General features: G+C 39.1%; 1 protein-coding gene across 4 annotated transcripts in view; it reads right to left on the bottom strand.

Annotated features, from left to right (window-relative positions):
* Positions 1 to 17,490, bottom strand: part of opa1 (OPA1 mitochondrial dynamin like GTPase) — a 38,097-nt gene extending 20,607 nt beyond the window's left edge. The window contains exons 1-25 of one of the 4 annotated variants that reach the window (XM_040031929.1): positions 17,294 to 17,490; positions 16,433 to 16,757; positions 16,233 to 16,329; positions 16,003 to 16,110; positions 14,957 to 15,010; positions 13,422 to 13,504; positions 9,409 to 9,552; positions 8,049 to 8,102; positions 7,856 to 7,960; positions 7,488 to 7,574; positions 7,003 to 7,116; positions 6,700 to 6,780; positions 6,522 to 6,596; positions 6,364 to 6,435; positions 6,036 to 6,135; positions 5,801 to 5,931; positions 5,312 to 5,384; positions 4,660 to 4,732; positions 4,457 to 4,572; positions 3,079 to 3,143; positions 2,790 to 2,866; positions 1,797 to 1,962; positions 669 to 821; positions 378 to 486; positions 9 to 88 (exon numbers count right to left, since the gene is read on the bottom strand). In XM_040031929.1, the coding sequence (XP_039887863.1) occupies positions 9 to 88; positions 378 to 486; positions 669 to 821; positions 1,797 to 1,962; positions 2,790 to 2,866; positions 3,079 to 3,143; positions 4,457 to 4,572; positions 4,660 to 4,732; positions 5,312 to 5,384; positions 5,801 to 5,931; positions 6,036 to 6,135; positions 6,364 to 6,435; positions 6,522 to 6,596; positions 6,700 to 6,780; positions 7,003 to 7,116; positions 7,488 to 7,574; positions 7,856 to 7,960; positions 8,049 to 8,102; positions 9,409 to 9,552; positions 13,422 to 13,504; positions 14,957 to 15,010; positions 16,003 to 16,110; positions 16,233 to 16,329; positions 16,433 to 16,757; positions 17,294 to 17,322 (2,571 nt within the window). In that variant the 5' untranslated portion in view covers positions 17,323 to 17,490. The remainder of the gene's footprint in view (positions 1 to 8; positions 89 to 377; positions 487 to 668; positions 822 to 1,796; positions 1,963 to 2,789; positions 2,867 to 3,078; positions 3,144 to 4,456; positions 4,573 to 4,659; positions 4,733 to 5,311; positions 5,385 to 5,800; positions 5,932 to 6,035; positions 6,136 to 6,363; positions 6,436 to 6,521; positions 6,597 to 6,699; positions 6,781 to 7,002; positions 7,117 to 7,487; positions 7,575 to 7,855; positions 7,961 to 8,048; positions 8,103 to 9,408; positions 9,553 to 13,421; positions 13,505 to 14,956; positions 15,011 to 16,002; positions 16,111 to 16,232; positions 16,330 to 16,432; positions 16,758 to 17,293) is intronic. The other 3 variants (XM_040031944.1, XM_040031937.1, XM_040031952.1) reach the window with 3 other exon arrangements.
* Between the last annotated feature and the right edge of the window lie 7,353 nt (positions 17,491 to 24,843).

The following is a 24,843-nucleotide window of genomic DNA, read 5'->3' as shown; positions in this document are numbered from 1 at the left end:
ATTCTGACCTGATCTGGTGTACGATTCTTCCAACTCAGCCACCTCTCCTTCCAGTCTGGGCCCACCATGTCTTTGATTACTGATTCAGCTGCAGGTCGAGGGCAAAGAGCAAAAGAGAACAAAATTAAATCATACGTTAGAAAAAACAGCATGCCTCATTGTGGCAGCAAAAGCACCACAAAAGCATGATCACCTAAAACCTGGTCAGGACAGGTGTGTGACTGATGTCTGGGACAAAAGTAAGAACCTGAAACTGTGTTGATGTGATTCCAACTAAAAACCAAAACTACAAAGAACCATAAAAGTCTACAAATGTTTTTGTGTGGTTAAGACTGCGAGGAGAGTTTTAACATATGATCCTATCATAGCCAACGTACTGTCTTTGAGGCGTGACTGCAGGGTTTCCTCCATGAACTGGATTGCTGCATCCCACTGGGGCTTGTCTGTGATGGAGCGGTCTTCGAGGGCATTGTGCTGAATCACCCTCTGACACAACCACACACAGAGGTACAAAAAACACATTCCACTTGTTAGCATCAGTGCTTCTTTGCATCACGACTACATTCTCTATGCTGATGGCATCTCATCATGAAATTCTGTCTGCTCTGGGAGCTTCAATAAACAAGTGTGCACTTTCTGCTTGTGAAGGTATTTTACTGTGTGTTTACCAGGCTGTCCAGGGCCCTCTCATTCCACTTATGCCTCTTGATACTGTCATCCTTCACAGCCTCCTTCAACTTGTCAAAAATGTCATCCTGGTCTTTGCCTTTGTATTCAGCCATGAAGCGGGCAAACTCCTCCTGCAGTGTCTCCCAGGCAATCTGACAGGGGCAAAGTATGCAAAATATAAGGAGGGAAAAGGGGCTATTAGAATAAAGCCACTGCTGGATTTAATTGTTTTTACAAGTTCTACAGTCTGTGTTAATCGAGTTAGAGTCAAGATACTCATAAAAAAAAAAACAACACACAGCAAAAAGAAAAGAAATACTAAACAATAGAATATGACAGTGAACTAGGGCTGTGCGATATGACCAAAATCTCATATATATAGATATAAGACATCTATCGTCCGATAACGATATAAATCACAAAAATGTAACATTTTTTTTGTAAATTCTGCGAATCTCTGGCGGCTCGACTTGCGTGAAATGTTTCCAGCTGGGCGTTGTGTAGCTGGAGTCGAGTTTCTTAACCGATGCATGAAACGATACATTTTTAGACATAAGTTGTAACAGCCGCTGTTTTCTTTGCGAGTATTTATTACACGGCGTGCTGCAGGGAAAAGCCTGTTCTAACGTTTGAGTCTAAGGTTTATTTTTTAGCACCCGACGGCTCTTTTTTGCTTCTCATCCGTAAACTCTGCATACTAGTTTATTTTGAAAAGTCTCAACAGGATCTTGAGCTTTATTGTGAAAGGTTTATGTGGAAAATAAACAAGCGGACACGTGACGCGATGGAGTTACCGTTGTTGTTGCTAACGACAACGCATAAATACAGGCGCTTGTCCGTCCGTAGTGTGGTTATATTAAATATAAGAGAAAGAGAGAGCTTTAAGAAATGAATATAGCCACTACAGTGACCATCAAAACGAAAAAATATTGCAGTAAACAGTTTATTTTTGCGACAACACGAAACAAACGATAGCGTAAAATTAAACATAGACGTTTTTAATATCGTCATCCGATATATATCGTTATATCAAACAAAATGTAATAAAAAAATTCTTAAAATAACAACAATCACTTTAACTGAATGAATCATGATATGAGCTGACTAATAAAGCAAGTGTGCTTCACCTCCAGTGCTTTGTGCGGGAGCTGCTTGTCAGTCCACTGTTTGAGCTTGATGTCTACAGTGGTGTTAAAGGTACCAGAGTCCATTGTTTGGGCAGCAGGCAGGTAGATGTTCTCAATTACATGGGTGGAAACACGTTCCCACAGCTTTTTCTGTAGAATAGATTCCCTACAAGAAGGAAAAAAAACAAGTCAGTTCTGAAAGAGATGTGCACCGACTTGTACCAAACTTTGTAGCTCAATAACTCTAACCCATGTTAAGATCTTGAAGATCTGGATTATCACTTTTAGTTACAGACAGAAGACAGACAAAAACACAAAAAGAGTGCTTTGGACCAAAGTGTCCAGCTGAGTGCAGTTAAGTCGTCAGCCGGAGCAGGAAAACAATGAGCAAAGAGGGACGCTCGACTGTAAACTCCAACATCTATACTATGACCCTGTTAAAAGCTAACAGCATCCACACTCTCCACAGCGACGCAGAACAAAACCCAGGATTCCCCCGAGTCCCAAATCCCGCTGAGACCAGGGAAGCGTTGCACTTATCTCATTTATCATAAACGCACAGCCATATTTCATTAGGTCCCCTTTTGTTCCAGCTAGCACTCCTCACTGTCAATAAGAGCCATTTCCAATAATGCTGGCTGGCTGCTGGCTGGCTAACAGGGCCACCCCTGCTCCTGTCCATGGGCCATTCATCAGATTATTGATCAGAGAAAACTGATGCCACGCACACAGGGGATGCCCACAACAGCATGCATAGATCTCATTTAAGCAAGGTTTTACTCATTGTGGTATTCACATACAGCTACGTGCAGACAACGATCTGCTTTTTAGCTCATGGCTGGTTAAGTACTAATGCACATTTAACACTGCTCTTTCCCCATAACATGAAATATCATTCACCTCACAAACAACTAAAACTAACAAAGCCACTGAAATAATGGTGAGACCAACTAAAGAATAATAAATCATGATGTTAGTTCAAGAGGAACTTACCAGTGTTGTGGAGTCACCTGACTCAAACTAATAACTTCATCCAAGATTTCATTTTTAGCCTTTTCAAACAGTTCATTCTGCAAAAAGATTAAATACTACATTAAAAACCTTTAATGTAATTTTAAATTACATTATACAATTTTAACATATTAATAAACTCTTATTTCTTAAGGACATTTTTTTTTAAAAACACAAATGTAATTTATAAAATATCCATCACTAATGAGCATGCTTTCTTTTATAAAGAACTATGTGAGAGTTCAAAGAAATGGCTGTTTGTGTTTCCTACCCTGTCCAGCTCTCTTAGACGAGGGTAGTTGTTCTTCCATTCTGTCTCCAGGTTGAATCGTGAAGCTGGTTAAAGCAGGGATCATGAAAAGGAATATTTAAACAAACACTTTCAACTTCAATATGAACAAATTTCAATCTTACGTGGTTTAAAATCACTGCACACCTGAATGACCCACAGGAAATAAACAAATAATCCTGATAAGAGAACTAACTGGTAAAAACTTCCATAACGACAGTAATGCAATTATTGGTTTAGTGATAAAACCTCTAAATAAAGAGCAACTACTGTTATCATCGATTACATCCACACAGTTCTAAAGAGGGACCGTCAGCATTCAGACTGGATGGATTTGGATCAGAGTTATTATATGAAAACTGTTTTGTACCTGATGAGGGTCACTTAGTCTGAGATGTTGTGATTTAATAAAATAGTAGTAGGTGAGACAGTGTGCAGAGGCTATAATACATTTTTAAACAGTCTTACACATGAAACGTGACATTATAATTTTAATATAGACGGCAACATCATAAAGCTCCAACAGACACTAATCATCAAATTATCTAGTGCTCATTCTTCTGCCTGGCTGAAACTTAACACTTAAATCTTTCTTTCTTTTTCACCATGGAGATTATGCTCCATCCTTTGACAGATCTCGATCATCATCAAGCAATGAGCCTATACCGACAGAGCCTGGCCTTTTCTCACATAGCATGATATGACGGCAGCCTTCAGTCACCAGATGGTGTTTATTCTCTAATAACAGGGGATGAGGGCTTTGCACACTTACTCTCCCTAACTGGTCTCTGGAGAGGAGGGAAGATGGGGCCAATCACACAATTTTATCAAAAGTCAGAGTTTTACCTCTCGCGTATGCACACAGAGACACACTAGCACACTGAGCTTCTTGCCCCTTTCCACAGCTCCCTATCCACAGTGGAGATTAGGCTAATTGCTGGTTTGTGGAGATGTGGTGGCGCCAAGAATGGAGGATGGAAGCTGGCTGCATGTGATTTGATGGGATATGGATCGATGCTCAACACAATGGACCTATGGGATGTGAAGTCTCATGGCCATAAATCTCTTATGCTGTTAGCAATGAGCTTGAGACTGTCTAGACTAATTGTAGTTGGAAGTCAAGACAGAGGGGGTAGAAAAGTATGGCAGAGTGGCTGAGGAAAGCCAATATAGGGAGACTGAAAAGAGTAAGATCAGCTACTCCTTTTACTGTTAATCCTAACATGTCTATTCAAATTATTAACATGCACATCACTGCAAACAGATCTGACCATATAAATGTTTCATTGCAAACAACCAATCTATATGAATCAATTGGTTCTTTATAGGATAAAATTAAATGCTGAAGGTGCTGTCATACCTTTGAAGACATCAGCTTGTTGCTCTACAGACTCCCGCACCATCTTCCAGAAGCAGTCAGCGACGGCCAGACTCAAGTTCTTTGTAGTCACCTGGTGAGCTTTCAGCATGCCGTCCCTAGTTGTGCACACAAATTATTTCTCAACTCTGGAATTACTTATTTGATGAACTTTTAGAAGCTGCATATTAGATGGTATAACTTGCCTGAGTAACCTAGAGTTCTGAAAGAAGTCCTCTTCATAGTCTTTGATGGAGTCTATGCTTTCAGCACTGCTTCCTGGACACAAGCAATTAGCAATAAAAAGTATGAGCAAATAATTTAACATAAATTAGCGACTATTCTACGCAATGCTGTGTGTTACATAATGTATTTCTATCAAATAGTGGCCGAGTCTTTTATTTAGCCCAAAGGCAGAAGGCCTTTATTTGAGAGCAGGCTTGTACTAAATGTAGCCTTCATTTAGTAGAATACGTGTCATGCTCATGTAGGAAGGCTTGCTGCTCTGCTCCAGTTCGCACTTTAAAAATTACTGCATTTGCATTACTGCATTTCTCTGAATGCATCACAGAAAACAATGACTTCCTTATGGCAAAGATGAATGAGACGCCTTGTGATTCCCTGCGCATGTTCTTTGTTTTAACAGCAGGCATCCCTGAATGCTTTCAGCTTCCCTCACACAGGGAGGGTCATCTACCTGGCTACCTACTTCACCTGCTGTTTAGTTAAGCTAACGTGGAGATAAAACATTTTAAAACAAATTTCTCTATGGAAATGTGACATTATTGACCTAAAAGTCATCATTAAGGGACACAAAAATAAATGTAGCATGCTGGAGTTCACAGTAGTGGACGTCACCTTTTCCTGTTACAACAGCAAAGTAGCCCAGGGCTTTCATGGGAAACAGCTTGCCTTCCACTATTTGCTGAATCTGAAAAAGAAGATGGCAAAAAAAAAACAAAAAAAAACCAAATATGACTGAAATTCTCTATTCTGTTGTGTGCACACTGTTTTCTGAAACCAGGTGCTGACTTGCCAAGAAAATCTGGTTAAACTGTAAGGATTTAGCGCCCTCTTGTGGTGTAGTTGCAAATAGCTCTAATCACACTGCAATAATTGCATGACGAATCAACATGATCACTTTTAAGAAGTCATTTTAACACAATGAACAACAATGTCATGATAATGGGGTTTTTTAGGTGTCAAGAATCATTAGGTAGACCTGTATTTTTGTCACTACATTAAGAAATTAAAATAAAATAAAGCTTTCGAAGCTGTTAATAGTATATCTTTTACCTATAAAGTAACTATTTTACAACATTTTCTTAGATGGCAAAGACTAGTTACTCTGCTTGGGCTGGCCAGGTTCTTCTCAGCCAGGTCCACTTTGGTCAGGACAAAGATGGTCCTCTTTCCCTGAGGGTCCATCTGGCTAACCAGGTCTGTTACAATGCTCCGCTCTGCATCCACACTGCCATCTGGACAACGAGCAAGAGGGTTAGTCCACGTAGAGATCACCTCTTCTCTCACTTTGATATGTGCTGGTTTTATTACTGTAAATGGAAACATATGCATATCTTACCCTGAATACAGAGGATGATTGCATTGGGGTTTTGCATGTAGGCCTTGCTGATGCTGAAGATGGTTTCCTTAGTGTCTGTTGCCATGCCCGCAGTCACCGTCTACAAGACATTAAATAACTTTTTAAGACTGCAATTTTTACAAAAAGTGAAATAGTGACTCTAACAGCAACTTTTACACTTTAGGAAAACAAATAATTTTTAAAAAAATCTAAAATCTATTAAATATTGGTAAATCAATATAAGGTAAATTATAGAAAAAACCCCAAATGAAATCCTAATACAGCCAAAGGAATTTGAAACATTATTATACACAGAATATAGACTTACACTGATTACACCCGGTAAGTCAACGAGTACCATCCTCTGGATGCCAGGCCCTTTAACGCTCAAGGATATTGTCTAACATACAGAACAGAAAACATCATTTCATGAAACACTGCAGAAAAAAAAACTTTGTTTAAACTGAGTATTAGTATATGTACAACCTCAGAGCTGACTGTCTGTCCTTCCTTCACACTTTTCCTCATCCTCAGCTCAATCTCATGCCTGAGAGCAGCCAGCTGTGGGACACAGGAAGAAAGAGCACAAAAATACTTTAATGAAACAACTAGCTTGAAGTTGTAGTTTCTATCAAATGGATGGATTGAAGACTGTGTCACTTACATCTTCCTCTTTGGTTAGGTCAAACTCTCGGCCACTGTCCTTGAACATGGCCACGTGGTGAGGGCCTTCACTTAATGTTACCTACACAACATATAAGAGTTTTTATGTATTTAAAAAACGAGTCAATGTTGGTTTAACTTCCCAGAATGCTTGTGTGACAACACTCAAAAACATCTTTGTTGTTATGTAAACCTGTTTATGATGACATTTTCTGACCATGTTGTGAAAAAATATTCAATTAAATAAGGGCCATATAAATATGAAATCTTTCACACACACGCGAACCACACTGGTCACACACACCTTGACGGGAGAGCGTGTCATCATCTCTCCTGAGCCCCTGGGAAATATCCTGGCTTGTGCTATCATCTCGAGCACGCTGGTCTTTCCAGCACTCTGATCGCCCACCACAACGACCTGAAGCACAAGTTTAGGAAGAGGGTGAGACCACACAAAGAGACAGGGAAAGGTAAACAGCTCAACCAAACAGCATTGGGATAATGGAAAATGAAACAGAAGGCCTTCTGTGATCCAGTAACAATAAATGCAAGTTTGGCAACATATTTACAAAGTTTTGATGCACGCTCAATCATCCACGTAAGGAAATCCCAAAAAGTTGATTCGTTGATTAACAGAATCAACCTTTCGGGTATTTAGGAAGTTGTTTGTTGATGTTTATGAGTCAAGATATCAATTCTAACACACACACACACTCAAAAATGACACAAAAAAAAAATGTTGTTTCTTAAAAAACACACAGATGTTCAACAAATAAAGCTCATATGTACCCTGGGTAGGTGGTCCTGGGTGTTGTAGTTGGCATCATAGTCCGACAAGACATCCAGGACTTCAGAATACATATCAATAAGGGATTTCTACACAAGGAGACAGAACAGTAATTAATTATCAGTCTTTGAGTAATTCGCTGTCACAACAAAGAAGAGCTGGAGAATAACTAAATCTATGAAAGGCAACACTTTTTTATCATTAACAGATATTAATCATAATAAAATGTAACTGCCCAACACTCTGGGACCTATCTGGAAAATATTCCAGATATCTGCAATGCTCACATCTGAAAAAGCAATCCCAATTAAAGTAAAATCTAGACCAGGAAAAAGAGAATCTGTATGTGTTTAATATGTTCATAACCCACCTTCACTTTCCTTTGGTGAATGCCCTTATCATCTTTTTGCAGCACCACCTTCCTCAACTCTTTGTTTTCCTTCTCCAGTCTCTCCAGCATGCGCTGATATCTTAGCTAATGGACAAATAGCAGTGTCAAAACTAACAACCAGAAACATTTCAACATTTACATTTAAGCAAGGAGAAAGTCACAGCTACTGTACCTGAGTGCGCAGCAGCTCTTCTTGGAGCTGGTCTATCTTTTCTTTGTCAGATGACTAAAGATCACAGAAGAGACAAAGAAAAAAAAAAACAAAACAACAACAACAAACGTTAATGCTTCCTTTCTCTTCTGAATACAAGAGCTAACCCCACGACTCTCACAGAACACCTTCAAACAACTGAACTCCCACCGGCATCATAAAGGCTCAATCAGTGCATTCTGTCTACGGAGAGAGTTGAAAGTCAAGTTAATGCAAGAGAGGAACACAAATTTCAGGCACATACTATCATTCTGGCATCGCTCAGCTTCAATCAACACACTATGATTTACAAACAGGCACAAATCACAGAGTGAACTTAATCACAAATCCACTGCCATTACAGCTTAATTTTAATGATTGGACAAACTGTATTTTATTTTGTATATTATATATATGCAACATGTTTGGAACAATGAGATTTGGGACAGGAAGCAGGAGGCACAGCAGACATGGACAAATGATAGAAGAAGAAGAAAAGGAATTTAAAGACGCGCCAAACTATTTCATTAAAAACCATTTCTATACTGCACAACAGGGGTAAGAAATGTTCTTCAACTTACATTCTTGCAATACATAGCAAAGATTTTTTGAAAAGCTAAGAGATCGCTTCATTATTTTTAAGGAGCTTTAAGGAGCTCTTAAAGAGCTTAAGCGTGTTGATGAAGTAAATTGATAAAGAAAAGTTAGATCCACTCATGAGAGTTTAAGAAAAGTGTAGCTCACACCATGCGGCAGGCTTCACTCCACTCCATGCAGCGCTTCTGCACAATAATGCAGTACTGCTGATGATTATCCAGCCACTTGCGTGGGAGAATGACGCTGGCTATAGTCACCATTTCTAGCAAACCCAGCTGTTGTGGTCCATGCAAGCCCTTTCAACAGCACACTGGCAAAACAAACTCAAACTACACAGTCAAAGAAGACGACTGCTTTTTAATACTGTAGAGGGTGGAATAAAATCTGCTGACAGGCCAATTTATGTGGACTACAAGTTTAACAAAAACAAATATATATACACACCAACTTTACACCAGCTGAAAATCGTATGAGGTCACCGCTACAGTAACTGTTTAGTATACTCATGTGTGGTTAGTTTCACACTTTTAATTGTAACCATCAGCACCGCTGAGGTAAAGAGGCTTGAACCTTTCAGAGAGGAAACACTGATTTTCACTGGGTGTGAAGTTACTCTAGTGTTTTTTTTTTTAAGGTAGCGCTGGCTGACATCACTTAGTCCAACGATTTAAATCTGCGCTGTAGCTATAAAGCTTTAGGAGTCTCTTGTATGATAGAGCAGATCTAAGTGGGACTGGACCTTCACCTTGCGTGACTGTTGAGGGGGGCTGGGGTTCGGAGCAGGCTCTGACGGTTGGGGGCGTGCACTACTGGCTGCAGCGGCCCGTCGGACCTCCTCCTCGTGCCGCTGGATCTGCTGCTGAATAAGAATGAGCTCGCCAAGCAGACCCTGCTGAGGTATGTCATAGTGAGAAAAAGGCAGGAGGCGCAACAAAAACATCTGCAGGCCACGGGGCAGGCCAGCATTACAGGCCACTGCAGTAACCCAACACAGGGCTACAGCAGAGGGCGTCTGTCTTTGTCTCTGGGATTTATTTTGTTTTTGAGTCAAAATTAAACTGTATTAATTAAGAGTTGTCATTAAAACGAATCACAGTCTTTGGCTGTGTTAATCTTGCCACCATCATCAGTGTAACTGAGCAAAGTCAGCCTCTCCTAAATCCAAAACACAGAGATGCTGAACTTTGTCAGACTGAAGGCAGAAGAGGCAACTAATACGACAACCAGTGCCTCTCAGCGAGTGGCAGCAACTGTGATACTGTTGCATTTGCTCATTATTATGCTCCACTGAGGATTTTTGGCTATCTGCTCATCATGGGTGGAACAACACTTTGCCTGAAGTTCATAATTCCTCAATAACACAACTTCGGTAAAACAAGTTTCAAGTTTTGACCAAAATGTTTAGATGTGCTGCAAAACAACGTTAAATGGACCTGAAAACAACTGGTCGGAAGTTGATGATTAACCAAGCGAAGCAGGCACTGAGATATCAGTCAGGGTGAAGCACAAAGCATACTAAATAGCAGGAAAGATAGTTCAAGAGTCCCCACCATGACATATATCAAATTGTGTGCATCCTTTTGCTTTTTCACTCTGTGAAATGTGCAAATAATATAATAAAAAGTGGTGTTTTGTTCATGTTGGAGACCATGATCATAGAAAAAAAAATAGGGAATAGGAAAGTTTTGTTTTGTAAAAGCACCTCCTAATACTCCAAGTCGCTGTCACTTTCCTTTAAACTTTAGAGACTGTTAAACAAGCACACTTATACACAATCACATACGTACACACATATACCACACATACGCACGCAGACACAAACAAGGTAAAAATAGATAAATAAATAATAGGACATGGATGCGCTGAAACATAGAAAACAAAACAAACTGTTATGGCCCTGTCCATAATCTGTTTTGGTGGCTGTTGTTGTCTGTGCCTTTAAGTCTTTGCAGGTCCCGGAGTGGATGAGCTGACGGCTGCTGATTGGTCCCCTGGCCATGTGATCTTCTTCAAATCCCTCACCAGCAGTTGTCCCGGGGCAGCCACTGACAGCAGCAGCAGACCTGACCCTGGCCTCCAAAACCTGAGACTTTTGTGCCTGTGATTTTTGCGGCCTTTCTGAGTTTTGTATACAGTGTGTATATTAGCTTTCATTGTAAATAGCACTGCAACAGAAGGGGTGAGCTGCCGTATTGTTTTTCCTTGCACTGTTTTCTCCTGTTTATTTCAGTTAGGGAGTTACAGTGGGGCAAAAAAGTATTTAGTCAGCCACCGATTGTGCAAGTTCCCCCACTTAAAATGATGACAGAGGTCAGTAATTTGCACCAGAGGTACACTTCAACTGTGAGAGACAGAATGTGAAAAAAAAAAAATCCATGAATCCACATGGTAGGATTTGTAAAGAATTTATTCGTAAAGCAGGGTGGAAAATAAGTATTTGGTCACCTCAAACAAGGAAAATCTCTGGCTCTCACAGACCTGTAACGTCTTCTGTAAGAAGCTTTTCTGTCCCCCACTCGTTACCTGTATGAATGGCACCTGTTTGAACTCATCATCTGTATAAAAGACACCTGTCCACAGCCTCAAACAGTCAGACTCCAAACTCCGCCATGGCCAAGACCAAAGAGCTTTCGAAGGACACCAGGAAAAGTATTGTAGACCTGCACCAGACTGGGAAGAGTGAATCTACAATAGGCAAGCAGCTTGGTGTGAAAAAATCAACTGTGGGAGCAATCATCAGAAAATGGAAGACATACAAGACCACTGATAATCTCCCTCGATCTGGGGCTCCACGCAAGATCTCATCCCGTGGGGTCAAAATGATCATGAGAACGGTGAGCAAAGATCCCAGAACCACACGGGGGGACCCGGTGAATGACCTGCAGAGAGCTGGGACCAAAGTAACAAAGGTCACCATCAGTAACACACTACAACGGCAGGGAATCAAATCCCGCAGTGCCAGACGTGTTCCGCTGCTGAAGCCAGTGCATGTCCAGGCCCGTCTGAAGTTTGCCAGAGAGCACATGGATGATACAGCAGAGGATTGGGAGAATGTCATGTGGTCAGATGAAACCAAAGTAGAACTTTTTGGTATAAACTCAACTCGTCGTGTTTGGAGGAAGAAGAATACTGAGTTGCATCCCAAGAACACCATACCTACTGTGAAGCATGGGGGTGGAAACATCATGCTATGGGGCTGTTTTTCTGCCAAGGGGACAGGACGACTGATCCGTGTTAAGGACAGAATGAATGGGGCCATGTATCGTGAGATTTTGAGCCAAAACCTCCTTCCATCAGTGAGAACTTTGAAGATGAAACGAGGCTGGGTCTTCCAACATGACAATGATCCAAAACACACCGCCCGGGCAACAAAGGAGTGGCTCCGTAAGAAGCATTTGAAAGTCCTGGAGTGGCCTAGCCAGTCTCCAGACCTCAACCCCATAGAAAATCTGTGGCGGGAGTTGAAAGTCCGTGTTGCTCGGCGACAGCCCCAAAACATCACTGCTCTCGAGAAGATCTGCATGGAGGAATGGGCCAAAATACCAGCTACTGTGTGTGCAAACCTGGTAAAGACCTATAGTAAACGTTTGACCTCTGTTATTGCCAACAAAGGTTATGTTACAAAGTATTGAGTTGTATTTTTGTTATTGACCAAATACTTATTTTCCACCCTGATTTACGAATAAATTCTTTACAAATCCTACCATGTGGATTCATGGATTTTTTTTTCCACATTCTGTCTCTCACAGTTGAAGTGTACCTCTGGTGCAAATTACTGACCTCTGTCATCATTTTAGGTGGGGGAACTTGCACAATCGGTGGCTGACTAAATACTTTTTTGCCCCACTGTAGGTGTAGCGCTTGTCTTTTGTTTGATGTTTGATTTCACATAGGGTTTTAGATAGCACCTCCTCCTGACTTAGCTTGTTTTGTTTGTTATTTTGGCCTTTGTTCACCCTGGAGCTTCATTTTTGCAGTGTAGATAATAAAACACGATTCACTAAGGAATTGGTTTCCCTCTGTGTATGGTTTTGGGGACCAGGGCGGGGCAGTCTTTTCAAACTTATGTTGCGTTCCTGTACCCCTAGACTGGGGCGTAACACAAACATACATACAAAATACAAAACATACAAAACAGCACAAGGACAACAGAAATGAAATAACTGTGTAAATAAGGAAATAAAGTTAAAAGAAGCAACTATCCACCGACGTGAGACAACAGTCAATAAACTTCTCACATGTTCAGCAGTGTGTGTAAGAACTTGCAGTTAACACTTTGATTTGGTGCTGTACAGTTTGCAGGTACAGGTTTAAAACTTTGAAGATCAAACTACTCTAGCAGCACTTACAGACAGCTTTTTGGCAATTTACCATCTTTAATTAATACTGTTCTTGTACAAACTTTGTTCTCACTATTACACCTTTATATATCTGTGTATCGGCTGGTAAGATTGTGTTTAACTCACATTTCACATTCAGAAGAACTCACTGAATCAAAACGAACCCCAAGTAGTACACTGCTAAAGACTATGGACCTCAATCGTTGCCAGGTCTTCAAAGCACATTACATTTAAAAATGTACAATTTTTTCGAGTAATACAAACTAACATTTAAGTTTCTTGGGGGGCATTTTGATTTAAATGATCATAGTTCTTTTCCTTGAAGCGAAAAGTAGCAGACAGGAGCTGAGCGAGACCAAGCTGTGTCAGAGTAAAGAGAAGAAAAACTAGGAAGTGTGAGCAGATTCTATCTACTTGCCTTTTTGTACTGCTTATCACCAGCTTCATGTGCGACTGTAGCAGAGGAATCTGTGGCATTTAGTGGAGGATCACCTGAAGTTTCTATCAGAGGAGACATAACAACCCAGGATACGATTACTAATGCAAATACATAAATATTATTACATGCAGCTCAAACTAGGAGAGTTGTGACTATGGCTAAAAGACCCCCGATAGAAAAATAGAAGAGCAGAATGACTAAAATTCAAATGTCTGGAAAATGTAGCACTACATAAGTTTTTCAAGCTATTCAGGAACATATAACAGTCTGATAATCATCAGAAAACTTAGCACAGCTAGGACTAGATGTTGAAGCACTGAAATACTGTAAATGGTTCCATCCGTTCGACGCTGACGTCTTTGACTCTGATTAACTTCCATACCTTGTTAGAAACACAGTTTTAGATGGACAAAAAGCAATTCAAGAATTGACTTCTGTAAGATCTTTACATTTAATTTTCTAATATTCCTTTGGCACCTAATCAAAACTGGTGAAATTAAGTTTTCAAGACATGTTATGACAATGCACAAGGAAAACTCTACTAAGCAACAGAATGAACATGCACAGAGAAAAATGTAGTAGCATTGGGAATAAGTATATTGATTATATCAGTGGACAAATATTTTTCCTGAAGCCATTACAGGTACATTAAGTGTTAATAGTGCGTGAGTAAGAGCCAGAGACACTCCCTGCTGTTATTATGACTCCTTGCAAAGGCGTGGTCACATCTGTGTGGGAATCCCTTCAGGTAAATATTTCACATACTGTTGTGCAATGAACTACCTTTATTAATCTTAACCCATTTAAGGGCTACATTATTGTTATTTAATTAATTTCAGCTAATTGTTTGGATTGATTATTGGAATTCATTTACATCTTAATCAGCTTTGTGTTCATTTTCCAACCATTTGAATAACAAAAAGTTTGAGCAAAACAAACCTGCCCCAACGATTAGTGATGAAAGAATGACAGAAGCAAAAAACCCTGGTGAGAAAAAAGGGTGGAAGTCAAAGGAGGCAAAGAATACACAACACAGTAGGACAGAGCACAGCCGAGGACAGTCCGGTTTAAAGAAAGGAAAACGGAAAAGGGGAGATACTACAGGTAAAAACAATGATCTGCATTTATGAGCTCTCCAGACCCTTTCTGTAGATTTTTCTTAAAAATTAAAAATTAAAAATTTGTGCTCTAAATTAACTATGGAAAGGTAAACTTCAAGGTTTCTATGAATTTGGGGTGACTTCAAGATGCAGTAGAGAAATCTTCTACCAATTCAAGCAAAGCTTAGTCCAAGATTAGACCTTTTAACCCTCATAGTTACACTTACTGAACTCGGTAAATAGTCTGAACAATGACAGCAGCATTTAACTGCATATCCCAGGAAGATGCTCTGCTACCGGCTTCAGAGCCAAAATCATGGCCACCATACCAGTGCTGTGGCGAGACAATTGTCAGATAGCCACAGAAAGAAAAGAGGGGAGTGGGCAGCACTACTGAGAGCTGGGTTTACACACCTAACAACAGATGCAGACCAGAAGCTCCTTTGACTTCACTACCCAAACTCACACCTGTGAAGAACGTGGAGGACAACAGGAGGGTAGGGGGGAGGAGAAAGGAAGAACAACACAAGATAAAAATCATAAAAGACAGAAGCAAAGGGATGATGGTCAAAGCAGGGACACAGCTAGCTACATGATGTATATTAATACAAAGATACTGCTGTGCCAGAGCTTTAAGTGACCTAGCTAATTAATAGGAAACTGTTAAAATTGATGAGAACACCCTCAAATGGGCGTCATCTTGAAAAAAGCCATAAATGTTACATTTATCATTAGTGGCTTTTCATTATGAAAGCATAACCGATCCTTCATCATTTGTAGGCAGAATATAATATTTAGTATTTATTTAAACATTAATGCTGATGTACGATGACACAAAACATGATCAAATCCTCATCCAGTCAAAATGCCTCCTACACAATACTCAGTGAGGCTCATTAGTACAAATCTAAGCTTTCATGTTCCCAGGAACAAACTTGTACTGTAGTGAGATTCCTTATCACAGGAAACGTCATACAGTTTACACAATCAGTTTGTACAGATAATGTTTTTAAATGAAAGTCATGAAATGACAGACATGTATACATTTATATTGGTATAATACCACACATAAATGCTGCACATGGACCCATCTAAATGGTGACACCATGAAACCAAAGTCAGCAATAAAACAAAATCGCAATTACTGGAGGGTTCAGTTAATAAGGAATCATTTAATAACCACAACCAGAGGTAGAAAGGGTGTAGCAGAAAAATCAGCAAGTAACAGGATACAGAAGTCTACTTGCTCATTCTGCTCAGGTCCCTTAGAGGTCGGAGAGACCAAAAATGCAACCCTTGGAGTATGTTACAGGTAAGAAGGTAGAAGAGGAAAGCAGGTTTGCTTCAGTGAAGCTGCTGTAACCTTCATTCTAAATCCTGACACTCAGATGTCTGCACATGCTATTTTTTACAATAATATGTAATTGCATTAAGTGAATGCTGATGCTTTGTTTACTCACCAGAGGTGAGGAGGCTTTTGAGGAACGTGAAGTTCTCCCCAATTTTGTCAAAGTCGGGTAGTAGTTTGGCTATTTCTTCCATCTCTGGTAGAGCTTTGGCCAGTTTATCTGCAGGTGAAAATGGATAACACAGTCAGGTGGAAAAGACAGAGCTGCAGCTCATGATACAGCTGGTGGAAAACAATGTGAGGGATTTAATCATTATTGTTTGTAAAAAAAAAAAAAATTACCAAGATCTATTTGTTCGCTCAGTTCCCAAACAAAATCAGGAATCACCCAGTTGTATTCACTAAAATCAGGCAGCATTTCCTTCCACTCATCATAGGTCTGGTAGAAAACATAAACAAACAAAAAAACATCACCGCTTCAGTATGTTTAACAGTTTTCCTGCATCTCACATGACAAGCAAAGCACAACACTCCACACTGACCTTCTTAGCTGTATACCCTCCTCCCACTGCACTCCCCAGCAGAATATATCTGAGCTTCAGCAACCGAGCAGCAAGGCGAGCCACCCAGAAGTTGCGCTGCTGCTGGTACCCGTGGCCCCCAGAGCCCGGGTGAGGCTTCGGCGGCCGCATGGGCAACCGAGACATGGAGGTGAAATAGCGGGCTGCTGTGCGATGAGGAGGGCGCTGAGGGTTGCCGTTTCCAGAGTAACGGTGATGGATAGCACGGGAGAGAGGGTGCAGCTTCTGCAAGGGTATCCGAAATCTCACCCCCATGTTGTTGGCCACCAGGTTCCTGCAGGCCACGCTGAGATGAGGTGTGGATGAAAAAAATAAAGACACCTCATTTCCACAGAACAGTTACAAAAGCAGTCATTTTTGTTCAAGGTAGCCCCAATAGACTGCAGCAACACGCAGGAAAGCAGATGGCACACGTTTTCAGGTTTGACATTGAATGTTATAAACAACCCAGTTTATTACAATAAATCACTTAACTAAGTGTACAGACACAGTTAACAGGGGTCTGTCAATCTATCGTTTTTAAATAACGCAGCTGCTGTACACACTCAGCGACCGAGCTAGACTTTTAGCCGGTTTATGCTAGGGTAACGTTTATGCTGCAGTAGCACCGGCAACATAAACCAAACGCACTACACACGTAGACAGCCGTGATAACTCCTATAATATGTGTCCTTTATCTTTCTTACTATGACATGGGGCTGCTGTCATCTACACAGAACCAGGTCGGCCGTCCTGAGCTGTCAGAGGAAGCAGCTTCATATGTGCTCTCCTCACACCGTAGCTAACCCTGGCTTCTGTTACCTTCATTAAATGCAAACTCACCAGGCAGCTCTGCTCCCGACACGCAGCATGATGCTGTTAAAGCAGCTTCACGGAGATGTCGTTCAGATTCACTATTTAGGTACAGTTTAATTCATCTTCCCAAACAACACACATTTGCTTGCCCGTTGTGGCGGCTAACTAGCTAACAAGGACACAATCGGAATGACAGCCCACTTCCGGTGAGTGGTTCCACCGCCTAAAGAGCACTGACAAAATAAACGATGTAGTGAATTGGTTCCTATACGTACATTTGCTATAATATCTCTTTTCGGTTTGACTGCAGAGTTTTATAAATCATTTTCTAATCTCCTGGCTCCGTTTTTACTGCAGGTTTTTACAGAAAGTATAGAGAATAACACCCTCCCTCCTCTTACTCAAGGTCTCATAACACTTATTCCAAAACCAAACAAAGACTTACTCTTTATTGATAATTGGAGACCCATCTCCCTGCTCAATAATGACTATAAGGTTATGGCTTTAATACTTGCTAACAGAATTAAAGAGGTCTTGGAAACAATTATTGATGAGACACAATCAGGCTTTATGAGAAACAGACACATTTCTAATAACATTAGACTGGTTTTGGATTTACTTGATTACTCTGATCTGGTACCTGACAATAGCTTCATTCTCTTCCTGGATTTTTATAAGGCTTTTGATACAATTGAACATCAATTTATTTTCCACTCTTTGGAAAAATTTGGCTTTGGCAAGTTTTTCTGTAAAGCTGTCAAAACCTTATACACAAATGGCAATAGTTCTATTAAAATGATTAACGGCTCCACCCCGAGATTTGACCTGAAACGTGGTATTCGCCAAGGATGTCCTATTTCACCATATTTATTTTTACTTTGTACACAAATTCTTGCAACTAATATTTCAAACAGTGTTGTACAAGGAATCACCATAGCTGATAAGGAGCTCGTCATCAGCCAGTTAGCCGAGGACACCACACTCTTCTTGAAGAATGCAAACCAAATCCCTCCAGCTCTTACTGTGATTAGTGATTTCTCTGAGGCCTCTGGTTTATGCCTAAATCTAAAAAAGTGTGAGTTACTAGCAATTAAAGACTGTCCTGCAAATACTATCTGTAATATCTCTGTTAAACAAGAAGTCACATACTTGGGACTGTTAATATCCAAAGACCAAAAATCAAGATGCTCTTCAAACTTCACTCCAATTGTACAGAAAACCCTAAAAAAGTTCAACCAGTGGCTGCAAAGGGACTTGTCTTTGAAAGGTCGAGTGTTAATTACTAAAGCTGAAGGGATATCCCGATTAACATATGCTGCTGTCTCCTTACATCTGGATAAGAAAATTAGTAAAGATATTGACCGTATGCTCTTTAATTTTATATGGAAAAACCGTACGCATTATATTAGAAAAACTGTTGTGATGAATAAGTACGAATCAGGTGGGCTTAACGTCTTAGACTTTTCTACTTTAAATAACACTTTCAAAATTAATTGGGCTAAACATTTTCTTAAAAACGCTACCTCTATCTGGAACTTTATACCATATTATATTTTCTCTCGTTTTGGTGGCTTTAATTTTATTTTAAATTGTAATTACAATGTTGAGAAACTCCCTGTAAAGCTTTCATCCTTCCATAAGCAGGTCCTCTTAGCGTGGACCATCATTTATAAACACAACTTCTCACCTCACAAATACCTTATCTGGAACAACAGAGATATTTTATAGAAAAATAAATCACTTTTCCTGGAAACTTGGCTCCAAAATGGGATCCTATTGGTGGCTCAGCTGGTTAGTAAAGAGGGACAACTACTTACTTACAACGACTTTATTGCACTATATCATTTTCCAATCAGTGTTCAGGAATTCTCAATGGTGCTTGGTGCCATACCCTCAGGGACTTTAATGTTATATAAAAACACTGACAGCTCAATATCTACCTCAGTCACTCTCCCTGATCCAGCTGAGTCACCAATAGGAAAAATCTGCTTTTCACAGGAACTTGGTAACAGCAATAAGAGAATACGTAGTTTATTCCAAGAAGATATCGTCTCTCTCCCATATATAACATCTTATTGGAACCGATATGTTCCAGATATCAAGTGGAAGACAGTCTGGATGGTCTCCCATAAATATTTGATTGTAAATAAGGTGAAAGAAGTCTCATTTAAAATTCTACATGAATGTTATCCAGCCAGTCACTACATGGTCAAATTTAAAAGGGACATAAATACTAATTGTACTTTCTGTGGGGATCATCCAGAAACTGTGACATCTTTTTTTGGTACTGTTCTTTTACACAGAGATTCTGGAAGGAATTTAGCAGGTTTGTTATTGTCCATAATTTTAAGGGAGTTTTCTTTACGATGGGAAAATGTTTTATTCTGTTTCTTTAAGTTCCCCAAGAACTATGAGAAATGTTTACTAACAAAACACCATATTTCTGTCATTATTTTAAGGATGTGAAAATGTACATACAATCAATATCAGACTGCACCAACAAAAAGGCTCTCAAAACAATATATGTATGTGAATTTTTGCGTGTATTCTTGTAATTGTTACCTTTTTCTTTTACCCTTGGCTTTTTGTGTTAATGTTCTGTTGTTTTGTATACTTCATCTGTTCGTATGTTGTATACTCATTGTTTGTTAAATAAAGTTAAAATAATAATAAAATAATAATAATAATAATAATATCTCTTTTCAAATGACACCCTCGTCGTCTGTGTCGGGGTTTTTAGGGATAACCATAACAATGTGCACTACATATGTTTAGGAAATAAAGCTGCCATTATTTCTTCTTTTTATACTGCGTTTTCTCAATTTTTAAATGTCTCTATAGTTCAATATAATTCAATGTTATTTATGTAATGTCAATTGACAACAACAGGTGCCTCGGAGGCTACTAGAGCATGCACCTATAGTATAAGTTTGACCATCCTAGATGACTTCCTTCTTTAGTCATTACATTCACAAGATGCACAGAAAGCGTAACTTTTCAAATACCTCAGGCTTTCGTCTCCATTTCCCTTCCTTAAGGATGGCTTCTTGATAACCAGCCTTTGCCCATTTCAGATGAAGCTTCAATGAACAGTGGCTCACGCGGATCTCAGGTTTTTGTTGGATTTTTCCCTATTTTAAAAAAAAAAAATGCATACGGTCTATGTGATGTAGATAGGACAAGTCGAGGAAAAAAGAAGTAACAGGCCTGAAACTCTTTCCTCAGTTTTTTAAAGAAACACTGCACTTTACGCTGAGATATTTCAAATTTTCTGGAGAAATTGCCTGTTAATGCAAAAGTACGGTTTCATGCCTCGCAAATTATCACCTCCGGCATTTTACGTAGATTCAACTAAAAAGAGGGTAGAAAAATGCGATGGGCTGCTTGCACCTTGCCTAAAACGACCATTTTAATTTGGTTCTTTACCAAGTTGTCTGTTACAAGCTGACAGCATTGCTTTACCCTTTGAGTTAAGTGTCTTTTTATGCTTTAATCAGTCATAGCCCATTATAAAGAAAGTCTGGCTCCTTGGAAACAAAATATAGGTTATGAGAGGTGACTCAAGACTTTCACACAACACTAACAAAAGTAATATATTTTAAAATGTTTTAATTTTACATGCAAATAACCCATATCCCAGTTTGGGGGTTCAATTCTGTAAATAGGCAAGCTAATGTATTTTCTGCTCAGGTTGATTCTTGTTAAATCTTCTTCCACTTCATTTTCTGTAGCATTTCAACCCTCACATTATCCTATTCACGAAAATTACTATTATCATCAAGGTTGCTTTAAAAAACATTTATTGAAAAGAAAGAAATCAAGATAAATTTGAAATACAATCCTCAGGGAAAAAGAACTTAACATAAATAAGAAATAAATTATAAAGTACAAAATTCTTTAAAAACAATTTACATCTCTGCTAAAAAGTAAATACATATACCCTCTTGCTGAGGTAAGGGACCTGCAAATAATAAGCACAGCAAATAAATTGCCCTGAAAGAAAAAACAAAAACAAAACCCAGATTGGCTGTGATAAAGTTATTAAATCAACTGGGTTTTTTCCCCCCATTCAGTTTGGGTTTCAACTTTTATTTCTTAATTCGTAACAAATACATGATCAAATAGACCCAGTTCCCTGAGGAAACGACATCCACGAGTGTTCATTCACTCAGATTTAATTCAGATTAAATTTAGATTTAATCTAAATGCCATTCGGTGGTGTGTTTTAAATACATGGTTTAAATAAGAGGCCAATGCTAACTGAACATTTGGTGTCCTGTACCTGTTTAAGAGCACAGAGGTTTCAGCATAAGATCCACTGCTTCTATACAGTTGTTACAGTAAAAGGCAAAACCCGAGTACAGGGAAAAGCAATAGTAGTACTCACACTTTGCACATCTATAGGTGGAACTGTTTGTGTTGAAGTGCACAGTGATGATGCAGCTGAGACTGAAACATTTTGCTCCTAAGCAGCTATGTATGTATGACAACAGGCCTCTGATGTTGAACAACAATGCACATTCTGCTAAATTACATTTACACTTTACATGGAAGTGTTTAAAAAACTCTAGACAAAAAAAAAAGTAAAGTACATACACATGACGATCAGGACAAAGATTGTCAGATGATGCTCATATTCTGAATGAGCTAAGCAGAGATGCCTAACCTACTGCAGCTGAATTCCCTTTTTGTGACAGAATTTAATTCAAAGTTTACACACAAGAGAAACCGAAGAAAAAGTGAAAAACAAAACAGAAACAGATCTTTTTTTTCTTCTTTTAAAGAGAAATCTTTGAAATTACGATGGTGAACATTTCACTTCATCCAAACTCTAAAGGTTTGGATGAAGTTTATAACACATTTTTGCCCAAATGATATTAATCCAAGTGCCCTAATCATACTTTGCAAAACTCGATTCAAACTATGAAATAAATGCCCAGGATTTATGCCCCCAAAACAAAGATAATGCAACTCCATAACAAAAGTGAAAGTACAGATTAATCCATAATCCAAAAATAGACAAATGATTGTAACACAGTACCAAAAAAAGTAGAAAAAGACACACCAGCCCTTTGATAATTCAAAAACCATAATTTTTTTATAACTTTTGACTCTTCTGCACACACTAGAAATGTACATCTCATATATGATCCAACCTCTAACATTATTAACATTATCACCACTAAAAACCGTCTTTTGCTTTGTTGAAACTGACACAGGACAGATGAAACCTCTCTCTTTCACTCAGTCTTTTTTTGGAAAGAAAAAAGTGTGATGAAAAGTCTTTGGAAATATCAATAATTGTAATATTGCATTGGATTAAATTTTGTAGTTTTTTTTTGCATTACATTCATTCTTAACCTCACAGGTCACCTAGAAAAAAATATATATAATTAATATAAAAAAGCGAGAAAGTCGTGTGACGGATGTGACCAGTGTCAGAGCACACAAGCCAAATCGTTTTCAGTCAACATGACGACACACTTTAACCATTCTGCTAATGAGCACAAAGATGCCAATGTGAGCCATGCTTTGAATTCGCATGAATACAAATCATCACATCTGCATCCCATCTATAGAGCCTTCTTTACGCACAAAGTAATAATGAACAATGCATCCAAGGAAAGGTTTATGCAACATGGAGCCCAACTTTCACATGAATGCATTTGAATAGACACTGCTGAAATGGCTTTTAGCACTGGAGCAACCTTACATTATTATTACTAATATGACAATTTCCACTGTATAGAAAAACAATCAGTGAACCAGATAAATGCTTGAAGAAGAGTCAGACAATAACAGTGCTGTTAGGATGTCTGAGAATTCATTTGCTCCATTTTCCCCTGGAGGAATCAAGTTTCTTTTTAATCGTTTTTCTTTCTGTACGGCGTCACATAATCTCTAATGAGCACTCTGAAGAAACCGAACCACTACAATTCATGAAAGGCAACCTGCTGTGCTTTACACTTACACTGATACAGTTAACCTGATTTGTGCAAGTTGGTTTAAAGTGATACTACAGTCTTCCTATACTGGTTTTTAATCTGCCTGTAAAGAAGTTTGCCCATTTCTCCACGTCCATGGCTATAAATGCACAATGTAAAAAAAATCTTCATACTCTTTCATATGAGAATGCTCATCTTTCTCATCCATCTGTTTGGTCAGTAATGACTGAAACCCATTTTAAAAGACTGAACTTTCCCCATTAGATTTTATTAGGGAGAGCCTTCAATCATTTACAGCTCCTTCAAAATCTAGTGGGGTGAGTCTGAAAGACATTTCATGGAGTATTACTGTAAATGCCAAATAAAGAGGAGTGAGCATAAATACAGCTCTTGACTCTTTGCAATCAGGCTACGTGTGTAATATAGAAATTTGGCTGCGTAAACATCCATCTTGTACAGGTTTTGTCATTTCATGATTGCTTTAAAACAGCGAGTGGATCAGTTGCACAGCTGCTATAATGTAGTACAGTATTGTAATCAGTCTTCCATAGGAAGAGATCTCCTTTTAAAACTGAAAATGTAAGCATGTACTTCTGCCTTTTTGGAGCCACTCTAAAAAGGCTTTGAATATGCAGATGCTTAGATTCATATGGTATCATGCATGTGGTTAGCTGTCCACAATAATCAGACAGATTCATGCCGTTTCTGATGTAGATTCTTTCCTTTTTTGTAATACATAAATGTAATGTTAATCTTTCTTAATTCTATAGTTAAGCTTTGTAACTGAAGTGCTATTTCTAGCATTGCAACCATCAACTATCTTCAGAGCGTGGCCATAGAGAGCTGGTTTCATGCATGTTTTTCCATGTTTTCTGCAGACAGGACATGGCTCATACAGTAGATGCAAACAAAATATTTATGATTTAAAGTTCCACTAGCAGCCCATAATTCTATAAAGCTTATTACACACTAGAAAACAATTTGAAAGAGTAGAGAGAAGCACAGTAAGTAGAGGCGACTTTGCTAGATTTTCAGCACTAGAAGGCCAAAGCAGTATAGATCAGCGGTCCCCAACCCCCGGGCCTCGGACTGGTACCGGTCCGTGAGTCGTTTGGTACCGGGCCGCGAGAGTTGAGGCTCAGGTGTGAAATTTATGGTTTTCAGGGGTTTTATCGGTTTTCAGCGTTATTTTGTTATCGTTTTTATCGTTAACTCTGTTTTCCTGGGTCTTTTCACGTGTGTTATGAATAAATCTTCTTTTTTTCAGTACCGGTACTAGTTTTATTTTGTTGTATTTATCCGCGACACCTTAACGGCCGGTCCGTGAAAATATTGTCGGACATACCGGTCCGTGGTGCAAAAAAGGTTGGGGACCGCTGGTATAGATGGATAGGGAGGTGCCAAACGGAGGCATTGCTGTTCCCAGTCAGCGTTAACAGCATATGATCCTGACAATTATTATAAAGATGCAATATTCTATGTAAATTCTATTAGTATGATATATTAACATTAATGCCAGTACTGTTAAGATAGATGAGAATTCAGTCATTTGTTTTAGAGGTAGCATGTTTGGACAAAACAAACAAAAAAAACCATAATGGAAGTACATCAAATATTCACTGTTTTTGTTTG

The sequence above is a fragment of the Simochromis diagramma genome, unplaced genomic scaffold (genome assembly GCF_900408965.1).
Source record: "Simochromis diagramma unplaced genomic scaffold, fSimDia1.1 OVJJ01000334.1, whole genome shotgun sequence".
NCBI classification, from domain to species: domain Eukaryota; kingdom Metazoa; phylum Chordata; class Actinopteri; order Cichliformes; family Cichlidae; genus Simochromis; species Simochromis diagramma.
The sequence above is the reverse complement of the archived record's forward strand: the minus strand, read 5'-3'. Positions and strand labels throughout refer to the sequence as shown.